The sequence below is a fragment of the Gavia stellata genome, chromosome 1 (genome assembly GCF_030936135.1).
Source record: "Gavia stellata isolate bGavSte3 chromosome 1, bGavSte3.hap2, whole genome shotgun sequence".
Classification (NCBI taxonomy): Eukaryota; Metazoa; Chordata; class Aves; order Gaviiformes; family Gaviidae; genus Gavia; species Gavia stellata.
Window position 1 is genome coordinate 95,450,851 of NC_082594.1, and position 23,021 is coordinate 95,473,871.

Consider the following 23,021-nt stretch of genomic DNA (forward strand, 5'->3'; position numbering starts at 1 on the left):
TATACATGCAATAGTTTTAAAATGTAGAATTAGGAAGAAATTCAATGCAGTATTAAAGTTAAAGATAAAATTGAATTAATATAATGTAAGTTCATTCAAGTTTTTTAAAGTGGATTTTTATCTTGAATTTAACTGTCTAGACAATCACTTACTGTTTGTACCTAACTCCTTTCATTCTCTTAAAATAATTAATATATTGGAAGACAACTGACACGATAATATTTGACATGGTAGAACTAGAATAGCAGATAAAATGTAGAAAGTCTTTAAGAAACAGAATTAAGTTCAGAGGTCTTCTCAGGACCTCTTTGATTTATTTAAATCAAAATGCTTCTCTTCATTGAGAAGCTAAATATCTCCAATATTCTACTCTATATGTTAGTTTAAAGAAAAGATCTTGGCTGTTTTACAAGATAGCTTCCAAACAACAAATATTTCCATCTGCCTTCATATTAGGTAGACTTAATTGTTTCTCTTAACATTTTTTTTCTTTTCTACAAAGATTTTTTTTTACTCAGAAAGTTTACAAGATTTTTATTTTTTTCCTACTGAAACAACTCTTACCCTGGAAAACACAGCCATTGTTTGGCAGTGTTTACAACTGGACTAAATCCATTGACTTACACTCAAGAAAGACGGATACCTTGGCATCTGTACAGGTTAGTATGTGCTAATGTGATCTAAAGTACTTAATTCTCACAAGCAGCTGACATACTGACAACTTCCTGAACCCCATATATTTTGAATTTTCTTCTCCTCAAAGTATTTCCATTCTCCCACATAACGACGTACTATAGAGATCTCTCAATTTCTATATACTTCACGTATTAGTCATAAGTATTTGCTGATGCAGATGTTAGAACGAAAGTTTCCACAAAGATCAGGTTTGTCATTCTAACATGAAAACCAGTTCTAGAAGAGTGATACTGCACAAGGATTATTATTTATCATATCACAGTGACATACATTTTTAGATGCACAAAACAACAAAACCCTGCATTTAAGAGTCAAAGAAGGTTCTCTTTGGATCAATGAATTAACAGAAATTGCAGCTCAGCTGCAATTAATCTTGAGTTTTGTTGATTGCACAAACCAGAACAGAATACATGCTCGCATACAAACAGAAAATATTTGAAAATACAGCTGATGCTTATTATCTTCCCTATGTTTGTAACCAGCCTGAATTATGGCAAGCACAGTTAGAAGCCTATTTCTGGACTATTGGCAAGAATCCCGATTTGTTACATGAGTACAGACTGAATACAAAGACACAAGTGTTTTGGAAAGCATTTTCATTCTTCAGAACAGAAGTTGGACACACCTCATGCACTTGGAAAGAGATTGAAGACAACAACGTTTAAGAATGAAGACTTGAGAGCGTTCTCAAAATAAATCTTTTAAAAAGCATATTTCCAGATTTCTTTGCATAAATTTAATTAGGACTTTGCTTTGCAAAGAGGGTGAAGAAACACACCTTTGCCATTTGGCTTATTGTACTGGTAAAAGCTCCAGGCATTGCTTACTACTTTAGGAGTATCAAAGCAGGAATATCCCTGCTTCCCCCTCCAACCTAGATTTCTTTTTCAAACAAACTTGCTTTTCTCAAACTCTTTCTCAGTTTTCTTTCTTAAGCAAGAAGGCAGCTATAATTAAACTACGATTTTAGAAAAGAAAAACGTTGTTAGGTTATGTGATAAAACCTCATCTGCACACCCACAAAGGACCACAGAAAGACAATGGTGTGTGGGGCAGGGGGAGTGCAAATAGTACCCCGCTCAGCTGCTCCCCGGCCCATCACAGGAGAGCCATCCACCCATCAAAGAAGTTATGAAGCTGCATTTGTAGAATCACAAAACGGTTGAGGTTGGAAGGGACCTCTGGAGGTCATCTGGTCCAACCCCCCCGGTTAAGTAGGGCCATCTAGAGCCAGTTGCCCAGGACTGTGTCCAGGCAGCTTCTGAATATCTCCAAGGATGGAAAGTTCACAACCTCTCTGGGCAACCTGTGCCAGGGCTCGGTCACCCTCACAGTAAAAAAAGTGTTTCCTCATGTTCAGACAGAGCCACCTCTGTTGCAGTTTGTGCCTACTGCCTCTGGTCCTGTCACTGGGCACCACTGAAAAGAGCCTGGCTCCATTTGCTTTGCACCCTCCCTTCAGGTATTTGTACACATTGATGAGATCCCACTTGAGCCTTCCCTTCTCCAAGCTAAACCGTGCCAGGTCTCACAGCCTTTCCTCAGATGAGAGATGCTCCAGTACCTTCATCATCTTGGTCGTGGTGCCCTTTGCTGGACTCTCTCCGGTAGCTCCATGTCTCTCTTGTACTGGGGAGCCCAGCGCTGGGGCACACCACTCTGGGTGCGGCCTCACCAGTGCTGAGTAGGGGGGAAGGATCACCTCCCTCCACTTGCTGGCAACACTCCTCCTAAGGCAGCCCAGGATACCTTTATCCTTTCTTGCGGCAAGGGCACGTCCCCGGCTCATGTTCAACTTGGTGTCCACCAGGACCACCACAGGGCCTTTTCTGCAAAGACGCTTTCCAGCTGCTCAGCCCCAGCATATGCTGGTGCATGGGCTTGTTCCTCCCCACCTGCAGGATACTGCACACTTCCCATTGTTGAACTGCATGAGGTTCCTGTCAATCCATTTCTCCAGCCTGTCGTGGTCCCTCTGGGTGGCAGCACAACCCTCTGGTGTATCAGCCATTCCTCCCAGGTTAGTGTCACCTGCAAACTTGCGAAGGGTACACTCTGTCCCACCACTCAGATCATTAGTGAAGATGTGAAAGAGGACTAGACCCAGCATTGACCCCTGGAGTACAACAGTAGTTACTGCCCTTTAACTAGACTTTGTGCCACTGATCACCACCCCCTGGGCCCAGCTGTTCAGCCAGTTTTCTAGTCACCTCACTGTCTCCCCAACCAGCCCATACTCCTTCAGCTTCTCTGTGAGGATCTTATGGGAGGCACGTGTCAAAGGCCTTCCTGAAGTCTAGGTAGACAAAATCCCTTGCTCTCCTTCATCTATCAGACCAGTTGTTTCATCTTGGAAGTTTCTCAAGTTGGTCAAGCATGACTTCCCCTTGGTAAATCCATGCTGACTACTAGTCTAGACTTTCTTGTCCTTCACGTGGCTGGAAATTGTTTCCACAATTAGTTGCTCCATCATCTTCCCAGGGATGGAGGTGAAGCTGACTGACCTATAGTTCCCTGGGTCTTCCTTCTTGCCCTTCTTGAAGACAGGAGTGACATTTGCTCTCCTCCAGTCCTTAGGCACCTCTCCCAGTCACCATCATCATTCAAAGATTATCCGGAGTGGCCTCGCAATGATATCTCTCAGCTCCATCAGCACTTTTGGGCCCTGATGGAATGGACCCACATCTATGTAAATATACTTAGAGACAATGAACACTTTAAGTGGGTAACGTATCGTTAGGTGCTCCAGGCCTGTTTCTGATTGACACAAAGCAGAGAGTTCTTAGACATCTCCTTTACTGAATATTTCACATATTTAAATACCAAACGTAAGCACATAAGTCATCATACTCTTAAACTACCACATGCATGCAACTAAATATTTAGTAACAGGACAGACAAGATCGAAATAGTATGAGATTTTAAAGCCTATTTTTGAATAACAGTGAAGTGTTTTTCTGGGGAGAGAGAGGATTAGTATAGCAGGCTTTTTAGAACCCTGCTCAATTGCAATCTTTCTCATTACAGTTTGGGAGATATGGTTTGGAAAGCAGTATCAGGTTCAGAGTGACTGACTGAGGATGCAACTGTAGCTGAGTGGAATGGACATTTCAATGACAGGCTTACTGCCAGCAAAAAACCCCACAAAACAAACCTTGAACAGTTATTTCCAAGACTTTTGTAAGGTATTCAGTACACCATAGGATGTCCCAATTACCTGGCAGGCATCATTTTGCTAGTCTGCTTGGAATAAATAGTATCAGCTGCAGCTTACCTTTTGGGTTCTGTGATCTATGTTAAACCACAAGTACTATCTGAAAATGTTTTTCCTAAATTCAAAAATTCTATTAAATAAATTAAATTAATTAAATAAATTAAAATATTTCAAGTTTAATTCTCAGTGAAACTTGCATTCTAAATGGTTGTGAGTTCCCAGGTACAGATGGGATTCAAATAACATATATAAAGGACCAACCAGTTTTTGTCCAGATTAAGCAGAAGTGGTGCATACATACAAGTCTGTACAGAAGTTTTCCTCAATTACTAAATATCCTTTATGACTTGAGATGACTAAGATGTGCATAAATTACGTGTATTTCTTTGGGAAAATGGTTTGATATTACGTATTACCCAACAAGATCCACATATTTAACAATACTAGTTATTTCACTAAAGGTTTTAATCAAATGGTTACTAAGACCTATTTTATATGTACAAAGAGGAATTAACCTTTAAGTGACAAACCATATTCACTGACTTAAATGACAGGAAGTTTAAAGAAAGTTTTCATAAAAAGATTCATTTGCATAGGTCTCATTTTCTTGTTCACATATGTGAACGTATTTTCTTGTTCCACATATATGGAAGTGGGATGTAAAGTGAGATAAAAGATAATAACAATTTTACTTCAGGAGCACTTTTCAATCAATTATGATTGCTTTTTTAAAAATCCAGGTCAACTGCATACTCAGTTATATAACGAAAACAACAGTTAAATTATGTGTTATCTGCTGTACAAATTCTGTTTAGTACTAATTACATAATTACTTCATTATTATATGTGTTCTAAGAATTTCAAGATAGAGCAATTTTTTTATTAATACTCTAATATGTTATTCTTAAAATGAATAATTATTAAAAGGACAGTCTAATACACTTCATATAATTGCATTTTGAAACCTCAAGTGTACCTTTTACATTTATAAAATTAGGAAATATGTTGACTAATCTTGCATGATACCACCCTCAAAAGCAGTTTCACAACGTTATGTAAAGACCTACCTAATCTGGCAATGTGCAACTAGTCCATAGTTGTTTCAGCCACTAAATATAATAGTCATTTTTACAATGCTGGCACTACAGTGAAACCAAGAACAGATGAACAAAGTTAGCAGAGCAATGTGTAGCCAAGTAGTAAAGATTAAAAGAGGGGAGGAGGAGAAGAGGTTCGCTCCTCCAAAGCCATTTTGTGTTCAGTACTACAGTAAATCCAGTAAAAAGAGATAGATATTAAAGGCAAGGGACTGAAGTCATACAGCAAACAAAGCTGTCCTTGTTTTGGAGACTGATTAGGAGGAATAAAGAACCAATTGCTTGCAATGCATAAAAATTCAATGATCTTCACAGAATCATTATGGTTGGAAAAGACCTGTAAGGTCATCAAGTCCAACCATCAACCCAACACCACCATGCCCACTAAACCATATCCCGCAGTGCCACATCTTCCTTCTATTTAAGCAATAGTTCATAATAAATTAGGTAAATACTCTTATGTGCTTTAAAGTGAGTGTAATAAATTCACAAGCTATGCTTTCCCTTCTGAAGATGGAAAGGGAAAGCATTACATCAACACTACTGTGAATATGCTTGCATCAAATTTCAAGAAATTTTATGTTCTTTCAATAAAATAATACCATATAGTTGATCTTTACTACTCTTTGCTTATGATCTGTATGAAAGGCCATTTTTCCTTAGAACTTCGTATTTGCTTCCCTGGACTAATCAAATTCATATGTGGGACTCCAAAAGAGGTCAAAACAATGATAATTTGATCAGTGACACTTAGTATCCCACTCCTGGAAGCCTGTATCTGGGCACATGCCAGAAACAGCACAAAAAAGGCCTCTAATACATAACATTGTATTTTACACTTTAAAAAAAAATTGTATTATGTGAAGTGTTGCTCAAAACTGTATTCTGTATTTCCAACCAAAAAAACACGTGCACCATTTCTGCAGTGAACTGACTTCCAGTAGCAAGAAAAAAAAAAAGGAGTCCTGAAAAAGAAATCCTTGTTACGTTTTCATGCATTCTTGTGATTCATTGTATCTATTATATGGTTAACATGCTTCAACACTTATAGAAATGTCTTCTGGGGAAAAAAGCTTGGCTCCATTTCTTATGTTATATTTCTGCACAGAAGTATTTATTTCTAATGACACTTTGTTTATGAAAGTTATAGCAGAACTATAAAACAGTTAGACATTTACGAAATTTATATGTACAAATTAGTTGAACCGATTTTATAAGCAAGCCAGCTTATGGCTTCTCCAGAAAAAGAAAAGAAGAAAACTCAAATCCTTCATTATGTTAAAACAAGCCAACTCCTCAGAAAGGCTTAGGTAACCTTTCCTGTACCAAAACAGGAATAGTTCTACCCATGTGTGAAAGAATCAGCAGAATTAAGCTAGGAACTACACATTCCCCAGAAAGGTAGACTCTTGAATGGCAAACATCAAAAGTGGTTTTAAGCATCAGTCTTCAAGTCCTGCTGATAGGCACAAAGTCTAGTACAGGTCCCCTTCATCATGACCTTGACACCCTTTTTTTCTCTTTGATTTTCCTAAAAAGTATTCTTTTGATACTTGATTTTGTATTACCATAGCTACATGGCAAATTCAAATGCTTCCTACCTTTTTACCCCAACCTGCTTTATTATTTGTACAGCATACACAGAAACTATAGAGGTATTTAAAAGACCAGCAACATAAGCCACATGACAGGCAGCTACCAACATTTTAACCACCTTGGCTTCAAAATTCCATGTTCATGCACTTTCTTATTAACAGGGTTGTCACTAATACCATGTGTTTTTTGCAGTCTATAAACAGATGCCTCGACCTCTTCAGTACCAAGACATACACACTCAATGAATTTTCAAGAAAGCTCCTGTATAATAGAGTTATATCAGCAACACTACTATCACTAAATACTTTAAAATTTCTCACAGGCTTAAAAAAATAAAAGAAAAAGCAAAGTCAAGCTGATGCAGCTTTTCATTCTCTGAAATATCCTCGTATTTTCTACCTTCAATGAAAGAAAACCTATAATGGTGCCTTCCTCATATTTTCACTAAATCACAGAAATGCTGGTGGGAAACGACCTCTGATGGTCATCCAATCCAACCCGAACTCCAAGTGAGGTTACTGCTAACATTAGATCAGGACAGCTGTGCCTTCATCTAGCAAAGCCTTGAAAACCTCCAGGGACAGAGGTCCTATAACCTCTCTGGACTATCTGTACCTGCTGCACTACCCTCCCAGTGGACAAGTTTTTCCTCATGTCCAACCTGAACCTTCCAAGCAACAATTTCTGGCCATTACTCTTTGTTCTAATAGCTGTCACTGTTAAAAACAGCTTGGCTCTGCCTTTTTTTAAATTCTTCGAGTAGTTGTAGACTACTATTGTATCACCCTCTTAGCCTCCTCTTCACCAGACTAACATGCTGTAGGGTCCTGACTATCTTGATAGTCTTTTGTTGGGACCTTTCCAGTTCTTTAGCATCCCTCAAATTGTGAAGCCCCAAACTGGACACGATAGCTTAGGTGTGGGCCCAATAATGCCACACAGAAGGAAGTAACTTCCCTTGATCTGTGAAATATGGAACAACACAGAACTGACAACCACCAGAAATTGCAGGTAAGTTGGTGTTTCCAAATCAAAGGCAAACAGTCACTCGTTCTCTCTTCAAGTCCAGTCCACATATGGTATAGTATAATAAAATTTGATGACATACAGATTTCTCATATTTTTACTCAAAGATTTGAGCTCAACACTGACACTGCATTTTTTGCTTAAACCCTTGAAAAAACAGGGAGGGAGGTGCAGAATCTTACACACAGGAACTTTTGCAAGAAATAACTTGTGATTCACCACAGCCATATCAAAAGGTTAAGATACTCTGTTGCGCATCTTTACTCAGAATTAAGCTATGCCTTTAAAATGAACTGCACTGATAAAGTGATTTAAGAAATGCAAGTCTAAATAAAGAAATTAAAAATAAAATCAACACGGCTAAACTATTTAAGGAAATAAGCAGAACAAGAGTTTAGGTCGCAACTGTAAGAAGATCACAGACAAGCTGAAAATGTCAGGGAAAAGATCTGTGGGCCCTTTCTAGAAAAAAAACCCAAACTGATGCCATCTTTCACATTTTTTTCCCCAACAAAATAATTTTGGAATTCTTCTCCTAAAATGAATGATCCATAGCAATACCAGTTTGGTTCAATTATCTTGCCCATCTCAGTGCTAGAAGTAGTCCAAGAACTATATTCAAAACACTTTTTTCCTGGCTACAATTTTGTTCCCTGTCACAGCCCAAACCATCTTGCAGAGACTGTCTTCACAGCTTGCTTCCAGTAGAACCAGTTGGGGATCTAAAGGAAACCTGTATCTTTCCTTATCAGCTCATCTATTAAGCTTCACAGTGGCTTGCATGCATACAAACCTGTACAGATGCATATATCAGCCTAATAAATAAGGTCTAGCCTGTTAGGAGGTTGTGGAAGTAATGGTAATCACTTTCTTTGTGATGACATCTCTATCAAAACGAATTACAGATAACTGAATGTAATATACGACAAATTAAATCTTGAAAAACCACTTCAAAGAGACATGCACTGTAAGCACAGGGCACTGCCCTTTAAATTGCTTTAAAAAACACTCGGCATGTTACAAGAAAGCATTCTGACACCAAGAAAAGCTGCACAAATAACATATATTGGCTTTTACTAAGTAGTAAGGAACCGATCACCATTCTCTTCCCAAGAAATAGTGTTTGCTCTTATAGATATTTGGCATTAGAACAGCTAACCTAAAGCAAGATATGCAAGCCACGCAGAGAAAAATAAAAGAGAAAGAAAACGCATGGGATGTGAAGAAAGCAGCAGAAGAAATGGACAGTAAAAGGTAACTATGGTGTGAGCTTTAACAAATTCAGAAATAAGGAACACGCTTTTTTACACTTTTCTATACCAAAAGCTCTGAGTATAGCAATTAAGAGCTGTATTTGAAAAAAAGTTTATTTACACTGATATTTTTATTAGACCTCAATGAGTAAACTAGCTTCTGAGACCATCAAGCACTCTTCCACATGAATCCTCTAAATAGAACTGTACAAAATAGCCCCTTTTATATTAAAAAATAGTCAAGTTTCACATTTTCTTATGTATATTTTGAATATTTCATATCTCTGTGATATGAAAGCATAGTGAACTGTAGTAGAATCTGTCATCATGTAAAATAGCCAACATTAATCCAGTAGATCACACGGCCACTCGAACAGTGACAAGGTGTCAATATACTTCATTAATATGGTTGAATTACAACACTACAGAGATTGATGACACACAGTATGCAAGACCATGAATACTTAAATCCAATAGAATTTACTGTAAATTAGATTTGCTAGCTGTCAGGCATCAGTACATAGCATTCGTGTTTTTTCCTATTACCAAACCACTGCAGAGATGCACACAGACAAAAATCACTTGAGGTATCTGTGTCTACACACTACATGTATTGAGCAGCCTTATGTAAAGAATACTATACTAGGTAAAAGTTTGTCTTGCAAGCTAGTGGCTTCTCTATCATACATCACAAATGCTCATGATAGTACCAATTGATAAACACAGATTAGCCTAGAGAAGTATCAATTTTTCAAAGCTTGATTGCTTTTGTTACTATGGTAAGACAGACACCATTAACGTAAGGCTTTAGTATAACTTTTTTTTTATTGTTTAGACTAGCAAATAGCCTTTCTTTTAAAGGGTATACATATTCAACCTTGTCGCAGTTAAAGAAATTGAAACATTGTCTCATAAAAGGTTTAAATTACCTCTTTTTTAAGCACAGTACTGTTACATCTATATTTTCTCCCTAAGTAGTATTAAAGCCCCACAGATCACATCTAGACTGTTGATACTAATGCCACAGAATGACCGAATCATGTAGGTTGGAAAGAACCTCTGGCGGACACCTAGTCCAAACTCTTGCTTAAAGCAGGTCAAAGTAGATCAGGCAGCTCAGGGCCTCGTGTACCCCAGTTCTGAGCATCTCCGAGGATGCTCTCCACAATCTCTCTATGCAACCTGTTTTACCATTCACAGGGTGATTCCTTCTTTCTTGTTTCTAATTGGAATTTTCCATGTTGCAACTTGTCCGCATGGCCTCTTGTTTTTTCACTGTGTACCTACATGAAGAGTTTGGCTCCATCTGCTCTATACCCTTCTATTAAGTAGTTGAAGACAGCAGTAAATCTCACCTTAGCTTCTCTTCTTAAGGCTCGACAAACCCAATTCTCTCAGTCCACCTCTGTTGGACTCATGCCAGTACGACATGGTTTAGTGGTGGACTTAGCAGGGTTAGGTCTACGGTTGGACTTGACTTTAAAGGTCTTTTCCAACCTAAATGATTCTATGACATTGTTTTTCTTTTACTGGGGAAACCCAGACTGCACACACTGCTCCAGATGTGGTCTCACAGGGATGTATAGAGAGAATAATCACTTCCTTTGACTTGCTGGCTACACTTTTGCCAACAGTCTTCTATGCAGTTGGCTGCCTTTGCCACAAGAGTACACTGCTGACAAATGTAAATACACTACAAATGATGAAGTTCTTACCCATAAACACATTTCATCCCACATGGGTACTTACCCGAAAGCACTCAAGAACAGAGACTTTTTTGATTAAATCTTAAGCGTTGAGGCATATTGGGCCCTTTACCTCTCAGCACTCTACATGTATGTGAAATTAATGGAAGGAATTGTTATCAGCTCCCTCACATGCAGAATGCCCTGTTCTCCCACTCCTGTGCCTCAGAGAAAGACTGGAGGTGAAAAGTTGTACAAAGATAACCTTCAAGACCAAAATGGTCTTGCAGAGGGCAAAACTTTGAGGTAAAGAATATTCCTAAGGATTAATCTTACCATTCCATTCCAGCTTACACTTTAACACAATTTGCAAATACAGCCTCCTCCCAGTTAAGTTGTCTAATATTTATTTTATGCAAGTACCACCATCGTGGCCCCCCACCAATTTGTTTAAGGAATGACATACCAGAAAAAAGCCAAACAAATTAAAAAAAACTAAGAAAAATAAAATCTTTGAAAAAATAAACCTAGAACCTGGATAGAGGAAAGGTCCACAAAAGAAAAAAAAAAGCGCAGCAGAAAAACAAAATAAAGAGTACACAAGATGGAAAGAGTTTGTGAAAAACAGGCTCAGATTCTTATGTAGAGTTAAAGACTTGCTCCACATTCACTTATACAGCTTATGTGTCTTAATATTACAAAATTTAATGCATAACAATTCAAACCTTTAAAAACCTCAAAACAAAAAAAAAACCCAACAAGAACCCACAATCAAAAACACAAAACAAAACAACACAACCTACTAAACCCAGAAAGTGTTTATGATCTGTTAACTCAATGACCTGCCAGCTTGAATTATAACTATATCAATATAATACAAGTGGAATTGAAAAAACAAAATTCCTTCATATACTCCCAAGCCTTTTCTTTAGATCTAAGCAGCAAATGCAAACCATCAACAGCTATCCTTCATTTTTTCAGTGAACCTATAATTCCTGTTGGCTTCTCTCTTCCTCCCAATGAGTCCCTGCTCTTTTGTCTACTATTTCTCCCTTTCAGCAATTCCTTCATGGCCCCAAAAGGTTGAATTTTACCATCATGGAGCTAGGAAAGCAGTACTGCACTAAAGGTAGAAACGTGTCCTAGCATCAGTAGTTAAGATGAAACTCAGAAAAAGACTAGAATATGGACAGAACTTCTTTAAAAGATACCAAATCATTTTAGTAAAAATACACTAGCTCAAAATGCAATGGTTTTGGTATAACCTGCCAAAACCATAATGTGGCTATATACCACCTGAATATTATGGAAAGTGCTGCTTATATTTTGTTGGAGGGCTAGGAGAAAGAAACTAGCAATAGCGTTATCAGATTTAAATGAAAATCTTTGGTAAAGTCTGAAGCAAGACCTGAGATTTACCTTGTAAATCAAACTAGCTTAAGGCTTAAGATACTGTTTAATTACCAACAAAAGTCATTGACCCTTTTTTGCTGCTGAACTTGGGTTCATAAGGACTTAGATGGCGCAAGTGGAATCCCCAAAAAGCATTACTGTACGAAAGATTACGATCTCCAGCAAAAATATGGACTGGACATGGAATATGCAGTGATTGTCATTCAGTTACCATGCTCTTTTTCATATAGTGTAAAAGAAGCACTTTATGCACACGAGTTGCATATTCAACTTAGAAGAGACATATTGTTTTACCCTAAAACAGGAAATGCTAAGAGTTACAGCCTTTTGTTTACTGTATGAAAAATGTATACAGTTCTTTATATAATTTTGCACACTTTAATTGCAAATTTTCACCCATTTTATAGCAAATCACTTGCTAAATCTAGACTAGTAAAAACAAAACTGATGTGTTCTTATTTTACTTCCTTTGTATGCTTTTTTGATTCAGAATTAACTTTTTTCTTCAAGAAATTCACATTCTTAAAAAAAAAAAATCCAAACAGAAATAGCAATAGCTTAGAGTTAGTATACACTTACTATTCTTTCTAATATTTATCAACACAACTGAATAGCTGTAGGAACTACTAAAGATTAGAAATGTATGCAATAAGTTAAATCAAGTTAAATCTGAGATATAAGACTTTGCTTTAAAACTTCTACAAAATACAAACCAGAAAGGATCTTACAAAGCAAGCAAACATAGAAAAAGGTTGACAAATCAAAAAAACTGTCTGCTTAGAATTTGCTTAATTTTTCATTCTTACCTTCTGTGCTTAATCCAGGACTTGAAGTGAATTTTGCTACATCGACAATCTTTACAGCAAACTGTTGCCCTGTTTCCCTGTTGATACATCGCCGCACAACGCTGAATGGACCCCTGAAACACACACACACAGAAAACAGCAATAAATGACGTGTTCTCTTTTATGTGTTGAGCTACAATTCTGTTATTTCTAAACTAAGTTTAGATTCCAACATTCAAGTGTAGTATTTACACAGAAGTTTATACCTCTCATCCTTGCTGCCCATTAAATGTGAAATTAATAATTTTAACTACAGATTAGTGTAAAGAACACCAAATGAGTTTTGTATTTTCCTATATTAAAGACATATTATCTTACACTGCCAGTTTAGAAAGGCTTAGAAACCTTGTGTAATATACTGACATTATTATTAAAATCTAAGTGGACTTTATTTTGATGCATAATCCAAATAGGGAAAAAAAATAGAGGCGATAAACACATTCTTGCTTTCAGTCCTAAACTAGAGTTTAGAAATTACTATCTGAAACAACTGAAAGGATATTCCTTCAAAACAATGATAAGAGTAATAAAATTGTTAAGTGATGCGGTTTGGGTTTTTTTATTTGTTTGTTTGTTTTACACAAACTAGGTTTATTTTGAGCTTATTTGACACCACTAGATCTAAACAACCTCCATTACAATACTTCGAAATTCCACAAAAGTTTGTAATTTTCTCTCATCTATGGCACTTAAAGAACCCCCCCAAAAGTTACAGATAAAAAGATTTATTAAAATTACTTCAGACAGATGTTAGTATTGCACTCAACTAATAAAAAGCTAGTTATTTTTCAAAATTTAAATTACATTTGCCAAAACACGAGTTAGAACAATGGCAACCTTTTAAAAACCATCACCACCAATATGCATTTTTGAAAGCTTCTTTTAGTAGATGATTTAAGTACTTGGTGCCTTGACTGAAAATATGGAATCTTCCATCCAATGTTAACAACAAACAGTACAATCAAATAATTACGGTAGATCAAGCTTTCAAACAGGAAAAATTAATAGGTTATGAAAACAAAATAGGATTGTTTCAGGACTGCAACAGCTGTGGCAAATCAATTCTTTTTTACTGCTACTTATTTAATAAACGATAGTTCTAAAGAAATCCATTCGAAGGTCTTCTGAAAAAGATGCAAGGGAAAATTTGAGGACGGAAATAGCCTTTGTTCAGAAGTTCATCTACTGAGTGAACATTCACCTGTTGAGTGAAATAAACGCTTAAATATAGCTTAAAAGACAAATTCTTCCATTCAAGCAGTGAATTGGAAGTTAGTTCACAGGTTTCTGAGCAATGAGATTACAAAGCAACACAATTCTCAAAACAAAAGGTTCCCTGAAAAGGGAGAAATGTCCCTCTGAGGGCACTTACAAACCTTTATAACTGGCTTTTGGTATTCCTTTATGTACCGGATGATTCAAAGGATGTAATTCATCACACTACCAAACCTGTACTCCCATAGCTAAAATTCAGTTTTTGTACTCTTTAAACAACATACTTGCAAAGATTTCTTGAAACAGCATAATTTCTGACACAGAACATGAATACCAACACCAGTCAATGAATCACAATCTAAATATTCACAAACAACGAAAATATTTATTAGCACAACTATATACATGTGAATTATGCTGATGTGCTCAAACAGAACTAACTATACAAGAAAACGCCTCTTTCCTTCCTCCTAACATACAATGAAATCCCCCATACTGATAGCTATTTTCTCTTCTGAATCCACACCCCACTTTTATTTAGTATCTGGTCTTTTACCAACAGTTACCACAGATATTTTTAAAAAGATGGTCAATTAAGACTCTCATACATACAAATCCACTTCCATCTGTAAATGCAAAAGACCAACTGACTTCATTTGGCATCTGAAGGACTACAGCTATTGACTTGGTATCCTTCCCCCATATTTCAAAAAGTAATCTTTTTAATAAAAAGTCCCATTGTATACAGATCAGTGTCACCTTCTTATCCCAAGTCTCTGCCTACTCTTTCAGCACCTGTCAAAGTAAAATTGCTTTAAAATAGTATAAACACATTTAAATTACGGTAATTTAAAAACATTTCAAAACCTAAACCACAGCTTTGGAGTAACATTGGCAATACTCGTTTTCATTCATAATTGCCACAAATTATCACAGAATCAGAGAATCATTAAGGTTGGAAAAGACCTGTAAGATCAAGTCCAACTATCAACCCACTAAACCATGTCCCACAATGCCACGTCCACATGTTCCTTGACCACCTCCAGTGATGGTGACTCCCACTAGAAAATAAATGTTTTTCATCAAAATTACCCTTTTTCTTTTCATTCTTTTCATTCACATTGTTTTTTCCCCACCCTAAGCCTTTGTGAAGACATTAAATAACACTTTTAACATAATCTGATACAGAATGGTAGATCACTAGAGTTTAGAGATGCCTGACAAGACCGTATCCTTACTTATAGGTAGACTGCTGACTTCTGTTCATTCACATAAATTTTATGAATGTAAATATTTCTTGCTGGTGACCAAGCTACTTCTAGATTTCCTGGTTTTCTCAAGTCTGGACTGGAGAGCTTGCCCACCCACTTGAATATATGAATATACTTCAGGCAGACAAGGAGAGATAGTTGGAAGAATCATAAATCAAAAAGGAGCATACAAACTGTAGCTCCAAGAGGAATCAGACTTGTGGTCACCCCTACCTTTCTCTCTTGTAACCATGACTTATTTTTCTTTCCATTATGTATTAACATTTTAGAACGCTGACTTGAGCAATTTCCTTCCTGCATTATTAAGTCTGGGACAAAATATTAAGCATTTTATTCATTCCTGTAACAGAGAGGGTACAAGAGACATCCATACAGCCGCAACCTTTATGGCCATATTGAAACTTAGCTATGGTTTTAACAGAGCCTTCTCTACTTAGAATGAAGAATGCCAAAGACTCTTAAGTATATCAAAGGTGTAGTAAAGCACAGAAGAGTTCAGTGATGCTCACAGTGAACTAATTCTATTAAAAAAATACACCAGTTTAGAGTTTCCTATAGAAATCAAAAGATTTTTAAACATAACCTGAAGATTCAGCTATTTACAAGCCTCAGATTTCCAACTTTATCAAAACTAGCTCTCTCATATTCAAGCTCTCTCAAAATACTATATGTTATGACGATACATTAGATTAATACATTCCATGACAAAAGCAACACAATAAAGGCTTGAATTTTCCAATTTTAGGTAATTTTAAAACACTCATGAGAGGTGCCCTCATCAATTAAACAGACACAATTGCTTCCACATGCCAATTAACAGAAAGGAGTTTTTAAATAAATTATGGTTGCAGTTAGCTTTTTGACTTTTTCCTCATAGCTGCAATGAAACACAGCAATTTCACAAATAAAGTTGTAATAGCCCACAGTGATACTGTCTAATCTGAGTCAGAAAACAAAAATCCGTGCTTCCTAACATAGTAGTTTCAAACCTTATTTGGAAGTTAAGTAACAAAAGTCTTTCAGGCTAACCTCAGTCTCAGCACTAAAATCACACTCAGTCAGGAAAAGGACTACAATATTTCATCTCTCAAATGAGACAAGGAGCTATTCAACAGTTGTGTCTGTCACTAAATGACAATTTCTATAGCTCATTTTAGTAACCCTGCAGCTCAAATTATACAGATGTAAAATACGGAGGTGATGTAGATCAGGGAAGGAACAACTGTAACTCTGATACAGATCATCAAAACTGTTATAGGTAGATCAGACTACTTGTTTATTAAATTGGAGGAATTGAGTTAAGTTGCGTAATAAGAATTCATCTTGCAACAGTCATAGAAACTAAAATTATAATGTAATGTGTTTCATATTTCATTTCTCTCTGTGCTACCCTTAACAGACATACCTGCCGAGGTATGCTAATCTTTGGTTTCAGACCCATCCTCTCGCTTCCCACCAAGCTTTCAAAATCTTTCACTGCAATTAGCATGCACACAACAGACTACAGTAGCTCAAAGTATGAAAATAATTAAAATATGCAAGGAGTAAGGACAGGTGATTTCTTCACTGATAATTTGTCAACACTGGCAGCAGCACATTTCAACACCTGCAATACTTTGAGTCCCACCTGCAATGTATACCAAAAAGCAAAATGTATTTTCTCAAACTGAAGTTGGGGTGCATGCTGATTTTTGCTTCTACTGCAGATGGAAATCAAAGTATTACAATACATTATTAAAGGAGGTTATTGATTACATGTAGGCCATAAAAAAGTAGATAGGAATGCTGAAGAGATGCCTCATAACCAGTTCATTTCCTGCTTCCAAAATTTTGAGTGAGTAAGCAGGGCAGGTCCTGATGTAACCTTAACCCTAGTGAAACTATTTTCTGGTGATCAGCTTTACTGTCTAGCACAGAACAGTTAATTTTATATCAGCTAGATACAAACTTGAATAAAATAAATTATCAATTATTAATTACTCTCTCCTTCAGGAGTACAACACCTGAATTAGAACTAAATCCTAGAAATTTGAGACCATCAAAGCCTTTTTTATCATCTCCTTCACTTTCAATTATTTTACTTAGTGTATGTCATTAGGACTTCAAAGATAAAGATCATAAGCCAGTATTTTGCAAACTTTATTTTTTTATACTAGAATCTTGTTGGTTTGTCTGTCTGTTCTGCCTCCTTTCCCCTTTCCTCCAATCCATGCTGGTGTGCAAGAATGAGAACTGTTTGTGATTAAAATATTCCTTGTTGATTCCTAACAAGCACAAATACTTGCAACCAGTAACTACAGCCTGTTTCCTTTCCATGTCCTGAATGAACTGAGTTGACCTGTGGGAATGGAGTTCCTACTGTCGGATGCTATAAAGATGCTTTCTGAACTTCTATGCTTCAGAACCCCAAAACTTCAGATTTTAAGTCATTTACATATCAGACCACTAAGAATTTGCTCAACACCTCTCCCAAGTGAGTCACAATTTTTTGAGAACTTAATATAAACCAATACATTTTGGCTCTCAAATTCAGTTTCATTAATTTAAGTTAAAAAAAAGAAGTAAGAAATACAAGTTGAACATTTTGTCAGTAAAACCAACAATAGTGAACATCTCTTCCAATGAACAGAGTGCTCCTTTAAAAAGAGCTTCCATTTAGAAGTAAAAGGCCTTAGACTCCTTTTTCTTATTTAACTGGGCTCAACTATTAAGAACCTGAAACATGTGTATTGGGTTTGCGTGGCAGTGCTTTGGTAGCAGGGGGGGCTACAGGGGTGGCTTCTGTGAGAAGCTGCTAGAAGCTTCTCCTATGCCTGATAGAGCCAATGCCAGCCGACTTCAAGACGGATCTGCCACTGGCTAGGGCCGAGCTAATCAGCAACAGTGGTAGCGCCTCTGTGATAACATATTTAAGAAGGGGGGAAAAACCGGGAAGCGGCAGCCGGAGGAGAGAGGAGTGAGAATATGTGAGAGAAACAACTCCGCAGACACCAAGGTCAGTGAAGAAGGAGGGGGAGGAGGTGCTCCAGGCACCAAAGCAGAGATTCTCCTGCAGCCCGTGGTGAAGACCATGGTGAGGCAGGCTGTGTCCCTGCAGCCCATGGAGGTCCATGGTGGAGCAGATATCCACCTGCAGCCCGTGGAGGACCCCACGCTGGAGCTGGTGGATGCCCGAAGGAGGCTGTGATCCTGTGGGAAGCCCATGCTGGAGCAGGCTCCTGGCAGGACCTGTGGAGCCGTGGAGAGAGGAGCCCACACTGGAGCAGGTTTGCTGGCAGGACTTGCGATCCCGCGGGGGACCCACGCTGGAGCAGTCTGTTCCTGAAGGAGTGCACCCCGTGGAACGGACCCATGCTGGAGCAGTTCATGAAGAACTGCAGCCCGTGGGAAGAACCCACGTTGGAGAAGTTCGTGGAGAACTGTCTCCCGTGGGAGGGACCCCACGCTGGAGCAGGGAAAGAGTGTGAGGAGGAAGGAGCGGCAGAAACAACGTGTGATGAACTGACTGCAACCCCCATTCCCTGTCCCCCTGCGCCACTCGGGGGGAGAGGTAGAAAATCGGGAGTGAAGTTGAGCCCGGGAAGAAGGGAGGGGTGGGGGGAAGGTGTTGTTTTTTTAAGATTTGGTTTTACTTCTCATTATCCTACTCTGATTTTGATTGGTAATAAATTAAACTAATTTCCCCAAGTCAAGTCTGTTTTGCCCATGATGGTAGTTGGTGAGTGATCTCCCTATGTCCTTATCTCGACCTACGAGCCTTTTCTTCATATTTTCTCTCTCCTGTCCAGTTGAGGAAGGGGAGTGAGTGAGCAGCTGTGTGGTGATTAGTCCGGCTGGGCTTAAACCACGACAAACATGCAATACAGGTCTTAATGTTACCTTTATTCAACATTTTAAATGGAAGATCAATGTTTCCTAGAAGGGATTATGTCAGTTTGTTGCATTAAGATACTATAAATGTATACAAAGTCACATAAGAAAAGACATATATACCCAAATTTTTTTTTTTTTTTTCATTTAAAGGCTATGCATTTGCTTACCTAAGCAGCAGACAACACTGCTTTGCACTAATGTGGTTAATACTTCCAAAACAATTGCATCCAAATTGACGAAAGTTGTTGTAAAGAAAGCAAATTACAACCACATTTTAAAGAGATCTCTTTCCCTTTTCACTCAACCATGCCATTTATAACATATACTTGTTCTTTACTTTTCCCTTTGACTGAAGTGAACCTCTTTGGAAAATTAAGTATTTCCAACATTATTTAAACCTGCAGGTAGTCACTGTATCAGTCCATTTGCACATGTAACTGCAGCTTAAAACAGTGATTGAATCTCTCTGTGAACTAGCACATTGGATTAGAGGGCATCCACATTTAAAAAAACTTCACTGACAATGTTGGGTAGACATTTTTTGTTTTATTCTCAAATGAAAATTTAAAATACTGCATTTATATGACTGTGGCACAGAAAAACATTTGGGTTGAAGATGTAATACTTCTCTGGAAAATCAGATATCCCTGTACAAGTCACAAAACTGAGTTCCCAAGCAGCAACGTTTCTATCACAGGTATGCTTTGACAGTTCACATCTTCAAAACCAAGTCTGAATTTTAACTCAGCTTTAGGATAAAACATACAAAGAACACAGCACAAGACAGCAGTTCACTGGATCTCAGTCCAATATGGGTACATACTTTCTAATATTAATCCAACAGAAAAAAAAAATCATACAGAGTACCGAAGCTGTGGTTCTAAGGTAGGAAAAAAAATAAAAACAAATAACCTCACAGGTCTTCCTTCACCTTCATGATCATTTTTGTGAGACATGATCACTTAAACACCTTTGAAAGTACTCAATCATCATGCTTACATAATATTTGAGTACAATGTAGATTTTCTTTTCTAATGATTTTGTAAATAATTAACTCGAGAAAGGCTACTGAGTAAAGTGATAGGGTTTGAAACAGGTAATTTAAAAACAGTGAAACTAAAGTCAAGAAAAGATTTGGAAATGGCAGGCATTTTGTAAATAAGAGCATTTAAAGAATTTAAAAACATATTAGCTAAGTGATAAAACATGATTTATAAGAAATTATTGTTACAGCTTAAAAATATTCAACTACCATCTATTTTAAATGCTTAGGCAAGCTTTTTTACATAGGAACAAAAACTTCAGAGAAAACACTTGTCAAAAAAACCTGGAGTAACTTAAACTTAGGCTATTCAACATAGAAATACCTGGTGGGAGGTACGGGTGGGAAACACGCTAAAAAAAAAGCATAATCATATCCATGCAGTGCACTATAAGAGCCAATTAGACACCCAGAATGACCTTACCACTCAGTCTTTCTACTGTCAGAAGCAACTCCAGTCAGAAGCACTGGCTGCTAGTGTGGACCAGAAACCCAGTTATGGTCCTCCTTAAAACCTACTGCCCTTCCGACAGCGTTCCTCTCATTGCAGTGTTGTTAGAACCCACTTTTTCAGCCCTCCTCAAAGCCTCATCTGACACAGAAATGGAGGAAATGAAAACTAAAACTGCAAAGACCAACAGAAGATTACGTTCAGCGCCAAAACGTTGGCAGAGCTACCGCAGAGAAAAAGAGAGAGCAGACAGGAGGAGCTTCCAGCCTTTTTAACCTTTCTTTTCCCTTAACCATTTCTTTCCTTCCACAAGAAACTGCAGAAGAACTGCAGAAGCTATCCTTAACTGATCTGTAACCTCTATCAACAGAAATGGTAAGTTTGTGGCCTGATTTTTCTTCTTATCAAGCAAAAAAGCAGGAATTAATTCATCAGTCATTCTACATTTTAATATATGAGGTATCTATCTACCAAATCTCTTAGGCATACATATGCTATAAACAGATGCTGGTATGTGAAAATATCTTTAATGTATCTATAGTTTGTAAACAACTCTTATTTTACATTGACTGGCTGGAATATTGAGGGGATGGGAAAGGAAGAACATTGAGATAAGATGCTCATTAGATTCTCTATTCTATTACCATGAAATAAAAATTTCAGCACCAGTCATGAAGAGCATTTTTCACATGCAAGCTATTCAGAAAATACTTTTATGTTCACATACACTACAATACCCTTAATTTTCAGAATTCCATAACGATTAGTTAACACTGACCTTATCCTTGTAAATTCTCCCATTTTATTCATAGACTTATAGAAGAATTTAGGCTGGAGGGTACTTCTGAAGGGACATGCTTAATAAATTTTGTCAGAACATCTACTTGTTGCTATCAAAAATTATACTACCATGTTACTACTTTTTTTTTTTTTGAGAAAACAGCAGAAACTACCTCACTCTCTGAAAACAACCATTTACAAATAATTATTCACCTCAGCACATAGACAAGCAAATTCTGCTTTCAGTTATTGTAGTAATAGGTCTCATGGTCTTAAAAGAGTTGGTCTGAAAGCTGCAGCCGTAGCAGGAATCGTGAGGGTACTTTTGTTAAGACCTGTAAGCTTTTTGGAACAATTATGAGACATTCTCTTAACTGAGATATAAATAATTATAAAGTCTCAGAAAATGGTGCAGGTTTTAAACTGTTGGTTAGAAAGAAGAATGAAAATTGTTTTGTTAGGCTGAGATGAAACATCCTGTCCTCCCACAGTAAAGAAATGATGACAAATATAACTCTCCCATCGTGCTCTGGTTCATTTTAAGGTAGGTGACAATCTACATCTCATGCAAGAAGTGATTTAGGGCAGGTGGAGACTGGTAATCAAAGCACAAAACCTACATCTTGAACAGGAGAGGGGGGAAATAAGGAGAGCTTTGTTCACTGATAAATTCCCACTGGAAATACTGCAATAAAAGCATGGCATCAAAATCCCCAAAATTTTATTTTTATGCTCTAACATTATGTAATACTTCACAGAAAAATACAACACACCAGCAGTTGAATCAAGAGCATCAGTTCAAAAGTGTTCAGAAAAACTGATGCTGTTCTCCTAACAGACTCCTTTAATATCTGACCAAATCTTTTGCCCCTTTCTCTTCTTTGTGAAGAAAGACCTAGTGCACAAGATCAGGAGGCAGTGAAGGAAATCTGGAAAAAAATTTATAAAACTACATTAGGTATGAAATCATTCAACAGTGAGAAGAAAAGCAGCAAGAATGAACAAATGTGTTAAAAGGAGCACTTCAATCACAGGAACAAAAGGGAGTATATTAAAAATAATAGCTTTGCCTCCAAAAGAATAGAGAAAGGTTGCAGAGTATCTTCAGTCTCATCAGCTAGAGACAATGATCATTACTTTTCTCTTTTCCCATTGAGAGAATGTTTTTATCCCATTCATGTATTAACACAGACTTGTTCCATCTCAGGCTGTGGCTTCACCAGCACTTCTTCTACAGCAGTACTGGCCAAACCAGCAACGCTTCTAGCTATTGTGTTGTCCTGAAACAGCTTTGGTATGGTTACACTGAACTAAATCAAAGAAGCAGCAAAAACCACCCAAATATTCCACACAAACCACTTCTCCCATTTTTTACTGTGTTACTTTTCATCCAGAGCAGTCTCTTGATTTGGCTTAAAGCATGGCTACCCAAAGAGCTGTGTCAAGACAGTCAAAACCAGGAACAAATGGCTAGGACACAGGGGGTGCTTAAGCAGCACTGCTGCTAAAAGTGAATCTAGTCTCAGACCACAATGATTTTTCATATGGTCCTACAGCCACCTGT

General features: G+C 37.4%; 1 protein-coding gene across 5 annotated transcripts in view; it reads right to left on the reverse strand.

The window, feature by feature from the left end:
- The window catches only part of CASK (calcium/calmodulin dependent serine protein kinase), a 220,299-nt gene that overhangs the window by 150,000 nt on the left and 47,278 nt on the right, over window positions 1-23,021 (reverse strand). For all 5 annotated transcript variants that reach the window (XM_059816928.1, XM_059816721.1, XM_059816994.1 and 2 more), the window contains exon 2: window positions 12,787-12,899. In XM_059816928.1, the coding sequence (XP_059672911.1) occupies window positions 12,787-12,899 (113 nt within the window). The remainder of the gene's footprint in view (window positions 1-12,786; window positions 12,900-23,021) is intronic.